Source organism: Vigna unguiculata, chromosome 7 (genome assembly GCF_037176805.1).
Source record: "Vigna unguiculata cultivar grain cowpea cultivar isolate G323 ecotype 2 chromosome 7, ASM3717680v1, whole genome shotgun sequence".
NCBI lineage: Eukaryota > Viridiplantae > Streptophyta > Magnoliopsida > Fabales > Fabaceae > Vigna > Vigna unguiculata.
In genome coordinates this window covers 30,082,465-30,094,612 of record NC_140798.1, presented here as the reverse complement: position 1 = coordinate 30,094,612, position 12,148 = coordinate 30,082,465, and the positions used below count along the sequence as shown (strand labels likewise).

General features: G+C 33.4%; 2 protein-coding genes across 3 annotated transcripts; both read left to right on the top strand.

Moving 5' to 3' along the window:
* The first annotated feature begins 387 nt into the window (after positions 1 to 387).
* Positions 388 to 5,757, top strand: LOC114192758 (fumarate hydratase 1, mitochondrial). The gene is made up of 17 exons (XM_028082566.2): positions 388 to 680; positions 778 to 895; positions 1,047 to 1,196; positions 1,464 to 1,574; positions 1,742 to 1,825; positions 2,418 to 2,516; positions 2,643 to 2,693; positions 2,797 to 2,846; positions 3,266 to 3,347; positions 3,477 to 3,571; positions 3,674 to 3,740; positions 3,854 to 3,904; positions 4,044 to 4,139; positions 4,795 to 4,893; positions 4,995 to 5,024; positions 5,110 to 5,175; positions 5,438 to 5,757. Exons 1-17 carry the CDS (start codon positions 529 to 531, stop codon positions 5,522 to 5,524), a joined length of 1,488 nt encoding a protein of 495 aa, XP_027938367.1. The 5' UTR covers positions 388 to 528; the 3' UTR covers positions 5,525 to 5,757.
* Positions 5,758 to 6,586: 829 nt separating this feature from the next.
* On the top strand, positions 6,587 to 11,495 carry LOC114192469 (fumarate hydratase 1, mitochondrial-like). Of its 2 annotated transcripts, none has more exons than XR_003606108.2 (17): positions 6,587 to 6,711; positions 6,817 to 6,934; positions 8,761 to 8,910; positions 8,990 to 9,100; positions 9,209 to 9,292; positions 9,416 to 9,514; positions 9,603 to 9,653; positions 9,725 to 9,774; positions 9,856 to 9,937; positions 10,017 to 10,111; positions 10,185 to 10,251; positions 10,332 to 10,382; positions 10,476 to 10,571; positions 10,662 to 10,760; positions 10,842 to 10,884; positions 10,963 to 11,028; positions 11,289 to 11,495. XR_003606108.2 is itself a non-coding variant. In XM_028082202.2 (17 exons), exons 1-17 carry the CDS (start codon positions 6,641 to 6,643, stop codon positions 11,373 to 11,375), a joined length of 1,407 nt encoding a protein of 468 aa, XP_027938003.1. In that variant the 5' UTR covers positions 6,587 to 6,640; the 3' UTR covers positions 11,376 to 11,495. The 2 variants fall into 2 exon arrangements, 1 of the variants encoding a protein (XP_027938003.1); XM_028082202.2 differs by having other exon boundaries at positions 10,855 to 10,884.
* Positions 11,496 to 12,148: the final 653 nt, after the last annotated feature.

The following is a 12,148-nucleotide window of genomic DNA, read 5'->3' as shown; positions in this document are numbered from 1 at the left end:
TTCATACTCCTCTATAGAAAAATAAGTTTTTGTCACGTTAAAAACAAATTAACAGAGCAAAGAACTTGTTTCCTCCCGATTTTTGAAGAAAAAGTTTACGCAATCTAGTTGAGTTAAAATTTCGAAAGAAAATTAATATAATGGAAAATCGTTCCACCAAATGTACTTTTTTGTCAAGCAATAAAAAGCAAAAAACTGTTTTTTTTTTTCATAAAAATTAAACTTATTTTCATTTCGATATTTTTTTTAAATATCAATACAACGAAAACTTGTTCAAGTGGAAATATTTTCGTCGAAAAAAGAAAGCCCATTTCGTTGAATACAGGGGTGCCAATAGCAAGCCCAAACCACTTGTTCTATTCATTTCTGCTCCAACTACCAAGAAGACTGCGCAGACGCGTTGTAACTTTATTGGCTACTTTTCCCTGTTCTTTCTGCAGTATTGTATCGAATTCTATTGCTCCCCCACTACTACTATTCTCCGGTGACTCCTCCGCCACCCCAGCCACCGCACACTCAAACTGAACCATGGCGTTGTACGCGGTGTCGCGTCGTTTATCAGCTGGATCCAACTCAACGACGCTCCTTGCTCTGCGTTTTGCTTCCTCTTCCAGATCCTACTCCTCTTCATTCAGAGAAGAAAGAGATACCTTCGGACCCATTCAAGTCCCCTCCGACAAGTTCCTCTTCCCCACCTTTATCTGCTTCTTTTCCATTTCTTTTTTTTTTCTTTTAATAATTCACCCGATTCTATTGTGTTTATGCACTGTTAATTAGATTATGGGGGGCACAAACTCAAAGATCGTTGCAGAACTTCGATATCGGTGGCCCTCGCGAACGCATGCCCGAACCCATCATTCGCGCTTTTGGCGTCTTGAAGAAATGCGCTGCCAAGGTTCAATAAACGTTTTCGCCTTTTCTGCATGCACTTCACCATAATCGTTTTCTAACTTGTTTTTTGGTCGTGGATTTCAACCTAATCGGTTGGTTGCCTTTTCATTATTGTTCTGTCCTCTTTCAATTGATTCATTTGTTTCCTAGTTCAGGTGAACATGGACTATGGTCTTGATCCCAACGTTGGAAAAGCGATAATGCAAGCGGCTCAAGAAGTGGCAGAGGGAAAACTAAACGACCATTTTCCTCTCGTTGTATGGCAAACTGGAAGTGGCACTCAGAGTAACATGAACGCTAACGAGGTTAGTGCTTTGTTGTTGCTACTATGTCAGCCGCACCAAACCTGAATGCTCTGGCTGACTGCAAATATATTACCGAACAGAACAGAGCACATTTAGGATCCTAGATTGGTGTATGATAAATATTCATCTTCACTGTATATTATACCCTTTTCATAATCGTATTTAACTCTTGAGAATCTGTTTCCTTTTTTTTGGGGAACATTTCTGAAGTAATGCGTTCTCATTTTTCGTTGGAAAAAGTCATTTTAATTTTTCTGAACTTTTCAGGTTATTGCAAACCGAGCAGCAGAGATTCTTGGCCATAAGCGTGGTGACAAGTTTGTGCACCCAAATGACCATGTCAATAGATCACAGTCTTCGAATGATACATTCCCAACCGTAAGCATCTTACAATGACATGTTCCCCAATTTCTTATTGAGTAGGCTCGTTCGCTATCAACGCAGTACAGTTCCTGATAGTGTTTCTTATATTTTATTTACCTGCTATTCTGGTATTTTTAGAACATTGATTTCTTTATAATCTGTATCTGTTTACTTCTTTCAAGGTAATGCACATTGCAGCTGCAATGGAAATAAACTCAAGATTAATCCCCAGCCTGAAAACCTTACATGGCACCCTGAACTCAAAGGTTTGAATTTTAGTTCATACTTTTAGACTAGTTAGTTTGTTGGATAGATTACAGTTCTCCTCCTGCCATTTTTTGAGTTGTACCATCCTGACTAAAGGGGATTTTGAGTACTTTGCATAATACATGACTTGTTTTTACCGGGTTAATTGAAATATGTGATGTAAATGTACGAAGATTTAATTGATTTATATACTTCAGTTTTTATATGATTATCTAATGGTTCAGGGTTTCTAGCCATTTTGCCAATACTAATACTGTCAACACTGTATATAAAAATTGTCTAGTGTATTATAGCATAGTAAAATTTCCTAGTACTACTCTAAGCTTGTGGTTTTCTCTGGCTTTTTTTCTCGATTTTTCTTTTGGTCTGCCAGGTATGTAATTTGCATTCAAGATATCCAGTGAGTTATATGACAGAAAACATGCAAGGGACCTTCTAAATTAGATAAAATATAAGCCTTTCAGATGGAATCCTATAAACTGAAAGCATTTGACTTTGTAATTGGTTTTCCTCAAATATTCTTTCTTATCATTGTTTTGTTATATCAGTTGTAATTATTTTTGGCCTTTTTTTTTTTCCAAAAAATGGCAGTCAATTGAATTCAAAGATATTGTCAAGATTGGACGCACTCATACTCAAGATGCAACACCTTTGACTCTAGGCCAGGAGTTTAGTGGGTATACAACACAAGTAAGCTTGCTTATGTTTAGCTCGTGGTGTTTTGTATTTTCGCTATCATTGGTGTTGCATTGTAGAAATACAGACAGTACTTGAGGAGTAATTTCTCGTTCCTTTTTCCTTCATCTTCATCTGCAGGTGAAGTATGGTATTGATCGAGTAATTGGCACATTGCCGCGCATGTATCAGGTTAGACAAGCAAATACAATTTACAAAAGCTAAGTGGTTGTTCTTTACTATTTTCTTTTGGAGTTCTGATTCTGACTAAACAGAGATGTTACTTGATGAACAGCTTGCCCAGGGTGGTACAGCTGTAGGGACTGGATTGAATACGAAGAAGGGGTATGTATGGTTTTTGGATAACGAAGTTGTGGTTCTTATACTTTACCTTTTCAACATTTCGGTGTGTTGTTTTACTTTTGTAATTTGGTATTTTGTTCTTTACCAAAAAGAATTTGATAGCAGTTTTCTTTTTCATTCTGTTTAGAATATTCAGTCTTTTTTTACCATCATTCAGTACCAAGGAATGGACGCTGCCTGCACTGACATGCATGCACGTTTTCCACCACTGATTTTGATTTATTATGGATGTAGTTGTTGAAAATTGGATATTTTCTATACCCTCTAGAGAACTTATGTTTGAGTTTATTTTATTGTGAAAATAACTACCACCACCGGCCTTTACTTTTAGGCTGAAGAAAATTCAACTTCTAAAGAAATAAATTTGGATAAACAGTGATAGTTCTCTGGATGAAATTCAGGTTTGATGCTAAGATAGCAGCAGCTGTAGCAGACGAAACAAATCTGCCTTTTGTTACGGCAGAAAATAAGTTTGAGGCCTTGGTTTGTTACTACAACTTTTCCCCTCGTATTTATTGTGTCATGTGTTATTTCATTACGTCAGATTCTTTCATTGAAGTTGCTTTGCAAGCAGTAAAACATTGGAAATGTGTTAATATTCTTCTTTTGCAGGCTGCTCATGATGCTTTTGTTGAAACCAGTGGAGCCCTTAACACCATTGCAGCCTCTTTGATGAAGATTGCTAATGATATTCGGTTATTAGGAAGGTACGGTGCTACTTTGATGATACTGATTGACGGATTGCTTATTATGTTCAATAGAAAATTAATCATTTTCTTTTATGATTTTTAATTGCTATCCAAATATAGTGGTCCACGTTGCGGTCTTGGTGAACTCATTCTTCCTGAAAATGAACCGGGAAGCAGTATTATGCCTGTAAGATTTTCATGCTGACTGAATTTGTATTTGTTAGACGAACCAGTTGTTCATTATTTTATTCGCCTTACAATTGGAAATTGACTCTAAGTCACGGCCATATTCTGTTTCAGGGGAAGGTTAACCCTACCCAGTGTGAGGCTTTGACAATGGTGTGTGCACAGGTAGAGATCAATTGACTTCATTCTATTGAAATACTTATTAATGAAGTACTGATTGGAAAAGTCTATATGACTTGGTAATAAATCACACGGTTTAGGGACTTGAGCTTTCTGAATAGGTGTCATTATTTATAAATTTCAGGTCATGGGAAACCATGTTGCAGTTACAGTGGGTGGATCAAATGGTCATTTTGAGCTCAATGTGTTCAAGCCAATGATTGCCAGTTGTCTCCTGCATGTATGTTTTGCATATAATATTTGTGTTATGTTATTGTTAATCTACCAATCAATCACACTGAAACTTCTGACTAGCTGTTATTTGGTTCAAATTTTTTACGCCAAACTATAAAACTTGGCTAGAGATTATTGCTTTGGCTGTCATTAATTTAATGAAAAGCAAACTGAATTCTGTTTGTATACTTACACTTGGACTTCTAAACTAGTCTAAGAGTCCAAGTACGCATGGTTCATAGACAACGAGATTGTTCAAGCAGCACTAAGCTTAATATACGGCAGCATAAGTTAATTCCTATGCTGTTCCTCTGTCAGTTTCGAATCAGAAAATTTATATGATACAAGTCAGGTGGACTTGGCTGGAAAGTTGATGCTCTTTGCTATGTTAGTAAAATAGGAAACAGGGATGGAAGATGCTTTAGATACCCTTATGGTTTACTATTCTTGTTTTCTACACTGTTCATGTGTCTGTCGTGATGAGATGGTATATGGTGATGCCCCACAAAATGGAAGATAAAAAATGCCAGGGCGTGTGCAGAATAAGGACACCATGGTTGCTTTTATTGATACTTCAAAATTTTACAATATAAATTAATAGATACAACTGTATTCCTTAAAAGATGTACTGAAATGCCTAATCTTTATTTTTATTGCGATAGTCACTGAGACTGCTTGGAGATTCATCTGCTTCCTTCGAAAAGAATTGCGTGAGAGGTATTCAAGCTAATAGGGAAAGAATTTCAAAATTGCTGCATGAGGTGAGTTACTTGCTAATTTGAAACAACAAATCTCAGATGATGCCAGTTAGACTTACACCCTTGTGCTAATTTACTTTGTTTACTTTTAATTCACCTTGCAGTCACTTATGCTCGTCACATCCTTGAACCCAGTAAGTTTCCCGTCGTCTACTCCAGTAACTTTCTACTTTTCAATTTTTTTTTCTTGATACTGAATCGAATCTGTCTGTGTTACAGAAAATTGGTTATGACAAGGCAGCGGCAGTTGCCAAGACAGCCCACAAAGAGGGGACTACTCTAAAGGTGACAATGAGGCCCTGTTATACTTGTTTTGCTGTTTTTCTTGCTTATTTTTACCTATCTTTTAATAAATAAAAATTTAAGAAGCATATTCTTTACACGAGTATCCTTGTAGACGCAGAACCATTTAAACTCCTCTATTGGTTCCCGTCATTAGTAGTTGTGCTGTTTATATGAATGAATGATTCCTTAATAATTTCTATGCTTTTCGTGGATGTCCAATAAATAGTTGTGACTAAATATCGAAATTGAAATGATTGTTTAGGAAGCTGCACTGAAACTCGGAGTGCTGAGCTCAGAAGACTTTGACAAGCTTGTGGTACCTGAGAAAATGCTTGGACCATCCGATTGACCGGCTCATAATGTTTTGTTCTAATAATTCCTTGTTTCATCATCGGCTACGTTGAGGTAGAATTTTTTTAGCCATACCCATTCACTGGATTGATAAATGGCAATCCAATATTCAATAATTTTGGCTTCCTTATTTGATATTCGTGAGGGAAGAGCTCTTCCAAATTTGTAACGAGACAATGTATTGAAGAAACATACATACTTACCCACATAAAAGAGAAAAAATGTTATTTATTGTCCTTGCACTTTATTTCCAATGGCTTTCGGATTGCAACTTTGTAATAGTAGTGAATAATTTTTCATATTTCTATCTTGCTTAATCGACGAATCTGTGTAGGTGATAAAGAAGGGAAGGAGATGAAAAACGGGTGTTTAATAATGTTTATATAGTAGTTACAAATCTTAATTTCTCTATCATCTTTATTTCTCGTTAATGTAATGTGTTTCTTAAATAATAATAAAAATAGTAACAATAGTAATGGGGTTGAATTTGTACCATCCAACTTCTATAGTTCTTCACCATACTTCAATTAGGCCGTCCGCTTAACCAAAAGTTTTCATGCACACATTTTAGTGGGAAATACGTGTTTGATTTAATTAATTTATTTAAAGAAGTGTATGTATAATTTATAGATTGATCTGAGTTACTAGTACTATGCGGCCCCTGACTTTAACATAATTCGCAGTAACATCATGAATTATTGACTTTAATTTTCTAAATTTATGACAATTTATTACGTGAAAACGCAAATAACATAGCAACAGTCTTTGTGGAAGCTTTATTAATTATTTTTGTATAATTGTTTAGTAACAGATATTTAAAGATTCTACTGTCTTTATATGTATATTTTGAGTTGAAAGTGCAGTTTGCGTTTAATTTTTGAGAATTATTGATCCGTGTGATCGATTCCTGGTCGGGCGGGAGTGGCCACATTGCTCATATTATTATTGTGCACAGATTAAGAAACTGCTTTAAATCCCGAAAAGGAAACTGTCTGGTGAAAGTTATTACTTGTTTGTTAGAACAGTATTTGTGGTCGTATTTGTACAGGTATAATACTATATATAATAAGTATAATTGAAAGCTTATTGGTTAGATTTGAAGGGATCGAAGAGCATGGACTTGGGTTTGTATTCCGTGAGAGAAGAAAGAGATAGCTTTGGATCAATTGAAGTTCCCTTGGACAAGTTCTTTCATCTTTCTTTGCCACCTTTATGCCTCGTTTTTCCATTTCCTCTGTTTTTGTTTTGAAAGAATGAGTTGTTTTGTGATGTTTGTGCACTGTTAATTAGATTATGGGGAGCACAAACTCAGAGATCGTTGCAGAACTTTGATATTGGTGGGCTTTCTGAACGCATGCCCCAACCCATCGTTCGTGCCTTTGGCATCTTGAAGAAATGTGCTGCCAAGGTTCAAATGTGACCCAGCTTTTATACATTCCACAATTTTTTAGATCATTTATGCTTATTTATTTCATAATCCAACTCATGCCTACTTTACTCTTTTATAACCTTTTTCTTTTAATTTTTTTAGTAATTTGATAATTGAAACCGACTGAATTTGCAATCCATCTGAGTTCAGATTTTCAAGTTAATCTTAAAATAAATTTAATTCAAACCAATCAATCTTTCAAGTTAAGAATATATTGGATCAATCATTTCACATTTTTTTTTTTAAATTGAACTTTACAAAATCAGTATGTAAAATGAAGTTTACACCCTAATTGATATTGGATCTCTAACACACTTTGTACGTTGTATACATGTTGTATACATCTTAAACGTATGACTAGACATTAATAAATTATATAACTTAACAAATAACAAATTTGACTAGGAACGAGCTTCGGATAACTTTGATATTATCTTGAAAATATATTTATATTTAACTCAAATTTACAAAATATATTTGTAAATTAAAGTTTACACTAACTTTTATATATATATATATATATATATATATATATATATATATATATATATATATATATATATATATATATATATATATATATGATAATCTTACCTTCTCTAACATATTTCCTAAATTCCAATATTTTTGTAATGAAACGATCGTAAAACATGATCTTGAATAATAAAGAAAAGAAAAATTGTATATCAATATAAATTACTTGTCATAAATTTAAAATAAACCCATGATTTCAAATTTTTTATTGCATAATTTATTTACAACAGATTTGTTAAAAATATTTATTTTATTATAAATATTATTTATATGAAATAATTTTTTCTTGACACACATGGTAAAATACGAATTTATATGGAACTTAGATTTATGAAAGAAAAAAATAAATGATACTCTATTTATATTGATTATTTTTGTGTACTTATTATATTTATTTCTCGAAAGCTGATTTGAGTCAGTTTATAGAATATGAAATCATATATTTTAAAATCCTAAAAGTTAAAAGAAAAAATGTTTTAGGTTCTGATCAACATTATAATATTGAAAAGCTGAATTTACTTTTAAGAAACAAGATATTGCATTATATAACTCTCCTAAAATAATTAAATTTTACAACAATTAATTGAAGGGTTGGTTTCTTTTATTGCAAAATTGAATGGAGATAAGGCTACTTTAAATAATATTGAACCCATTTGGGTTGTCGATGATGCAAATTTGTAGAACGACCACATACACAACTTCCTATGTTTGATGGCACTATTTTTCGGTGTGTGAGTGTCACCGTAGTTAGTTTTGGACAAATTTGTGATATTATGTTTGGTGTTCATCACAAGTTTGAAAATGGATGTGTGTTCGGTGAAAAAGAGAATGTTTATAACACAACAATTTTAGTTATTATTGTGAAAATTAGTTTTTGAAAAGCAAAATTACTCAAATCTTTTGATATTAAATATGTTAAATGGTAGATGAAATTAAAATAAAATTCATATAAAGGATATGATTTTATGCATTGTTTTTTATTTTTTCAAAAATAGATATAAGTTTACCTATGTGATGAGAAATAATTGATATATTTTGAGATACCATCCTTACTCAGATGTTATAATACATGACAATACCTAATATGCATGAGTTTTATGAAAAAAAAAAAAAAAAGCCAGATGAAATCAGTTTATTATTTTAGGAAAAATGAAATGCTAAAAATATTTTATTGTAGAAGTTGGATAAATAAACAAATTTTATAAGCAATAAAACATAAAATGAAAATTGAAATGTTAGATTAAATTTAGAAAATATATTTCTGAATGCAGGTGAACATGGAGTATGGTCTTGATCCGAATGTAGGAGAAGCGATAATGCAAGCAGGTGAAGAAGTAGCAGAGGGAAAACTGAACGAACATTTTCCACTCGTTGTATGGCAAACTGGAAGTGGCACGCAGAGTAACATGAATGCTAACGAGGTTGCCACAGTTAAGCTTCTGCAGCACACAGTTTAGGATGGTACCAAGATTATTGTTTTTTCTCCCCTCAATTTTTCAGGTTATTGCAAACCGAGCAGCAGAGATTCTTGGCCATAAGCGTGGTGAAAAGTTTGTACACCCAAATGATCATGTCAACAGATCACAGTCTTCCAATGATACATTCCCAACTGTAACCATCTTAAACATAGTTTCGTATTGATTTTTTGTTTATCTACTGTCATACCTTGTTTAAAATATTGTTTTCTTTTTAATCTGTGTTTGTTTACTTCTTTTCCAGGTAATGCACATTGCAGCTGCAATGGAAATAAACTCAAGACTAATCCCCAACCTTAAAATCTTGCACGGTACACTACACTCGAAGGTTTGAATTGTAGTTCATATATATGAGCTAGTGGTTTTATCTGGTTCTATATCTCACTTTTCCTTTTATTTATCGTTTATGGCTGTGTGATTGAATTTCTCTGAATGGCTTTTGTGATACCAGTCAATTGAATTCGAAGATATTGTGAAGATAGGACGAACTCATACTCAAGATGCAACACCTTTGACTCTTGGTCAAGAGTTTAGTGGGTATACTACACAAGTAAGCTTGCTTGTGTTTGGCTCGAGCTGTTCCATATTTTCGCAGTACTTGGGGAGTGATTTCTGGTTGTTTTTTCCTTTATCTGCAGGTGAAGTATGGTATTGAGCGAGTAATTGCCACATTGCCGCGCATGTATCAGGTTAGAAAATCAAAAGCTAAGTGCTTCTTTTTCACTGTTTTCACTAAGCAGTGATGTTACTTGATGAACAGCTTGCTCAGGGTGGTACAGCTGTAGGGACCGGATTGAATACAAAGAAGGGGTATGTTTGTTTGATGATAAATGGTGTTTTCTATATTTTATTTTCATAAATTTGGATACTTTTTTTCTGGATGAAAATCAGGTTTGATGCAAAGATAGCAGCAGCAGTAGCCGAGGAAACAAATCTTCCTTTTGTTACGGCAGAAAATAAGTTTGAGGCCTTGGTTTGTTTCTACAACTTTTCCTCATTGTATTTAATGTGTAACATGCTTAGTTTTTTCATTAGACACGGTTCTTTTGCAGGCTGCTCATGATGTTTTTGTTGAAACTAGTGGTGCCCTTAACACTGTTGCGGCTTCACTGATGAAGATTGCTAATGATATACGGCTATTGGGAAGGTTGGTAACTAGAAATTGTAATTTTATGTTGAATACAAAATGAATCGTATTCTTAACGCAATCCAAAATATAGTGGTCCACGCTGTGGTCTTGGTGAACTCATTCTTCCGGAAAATGAACCAGGAAGCAGCATTATGCCTGTAAGATTCTCAACTGAATTTATTTTTGTTACACAAAATTGGAATTTGAATGTAGAGCACAACCATATTCTCTGTTTCAGGGGAAGGTTAACCCTACCCAGTGTGAGGCTTTGACAATGGTTTGCGCACAGGTAGAAACAGTTTCTTTAACTTGTAATAAAGTCAGAACGTGAAGTTTTTATGACCAAAAATTCCTGAATTGTTTTCGTGATTCGAAATTTCAGGTAATGGGAAACCATGTTGCGATCACAGTGGGTGGATCAAACGGTCATTTTGAGCTCAATGTGTTCAAGCCAATGATTGCCAGTTGTCTCCTTCGTGTATGTTCTATGTATATATCTTCTGTGTTGTGTGATATTTGTAATTTATGAATCACATGATTTGAATATTTTTCCTTTTAATTTTTACAGTCTGTAAGACTGCTGGGAGATTCAGCCGCTTCATTTGAAAAGCATTGTGTGAGAGGTATTCAAGCTAATAAGGAAAGAATTTCAAAATTACTTCATCAGGTAAATTCTTCACTTATTTGAAACAAATAATTGAATTATGTTTAAAGTTTGGTTCTTAATTACACTCTTATGCTAATTTAGTTCTTAATTGCAGTCACTGATGCTTGTGACATCCTTGAACCCAGTAAGTTTCCTCTTGTCTATCATGAAAGTACCTAACTTTTATAATCTTTTGAAACTGAATTTTATGTGTCTGTTTCAGAGAATTGGTTATGACAAGGCAGCAGCAGTTGCAAAGACAGCCCATAAAGATGGAACAACTCTTAAGGTGATGATCGCATGTTATACTTGTCTTGTGTTTGTTTTGCATATGTTGATCTCTCTTTTTGAATATTCAAATACAATATTTCAGTAGCATATTCTTTGTACCAGTATCCTTGCAGAAGCAGTTAAACTTTTGTATGAGTTTCCTTTAATATTAATTATTGTGCTGTTTATATGAATGAATTGATTCCTTAATAATTTCTGTGCTTTTCGTTGATTGCCATTAAATTTTGGGTAAATATCGAAGGTGAAATGATTTTTCAGGAAGCTGCATTGAAAATGGGAGTGCTGAGCTCTGAAGATTTCGACAAACTTGTGGTACCTGAGAAAATGCTTGGACCATCCGATTAACTAGCTCCTAATGTTTTGTTTTAATGATTCCTTGTTCCATTAAAATACCTTATTTTGAAACTGTTATGTATGCTTTAAACCAGGCTAAAAGTTGGTAAGAATAATTGTATTGCATTGTTACAGGGATGCGGCTTAAAAAATAATCTAATGGATATTATTTTGCTTGAATGTAAATTTGCAAGATAAGATTAAGGATTAAATATCTTTTTGGTCCCTTAACTTTCAGTGAATTTTGGAATTAGTTCATTTTGAAACTTTTGACCAATTTAGTCCTTCATCTTTCGAAATACATTGATTTAGTCCTTTTAATCAAATTTTGTTAGGTTTATTTGATATTTAGTACACATTTTAGGATTTAGGATTCTATTTGAGTTGTTTATACTGTTTTACACATTTTTGCTTTAATGTTAAGTCAAATACTATCGTGAAACGCGCTTGAAATATCAAATAAACTTAACAAAATTTGATTAAAAAGACTAAATCCACGTATTTCAAAAGAAAAGAAAGATGAAAGACTAGGTTCAAAGTTTAAAAATAGATTAATTCTAAAATTTACTGAAAGTTAAACCAAAATTTACTGAAAGTTAAAGGATCAAAAACATATTTAATCCTAAAATTAATTACCCACCAAAGCAAACACTTGGCAACATTGAATAGTTGTTAAGCAAGAGAACATCATTATTATTTACCATAAAAATTTTCTTACATTGTCTTGGTAGGAAGTGAGGATGAATCTCCTTCCCATAATACATGATCTGGTGTCAAAAGTATTG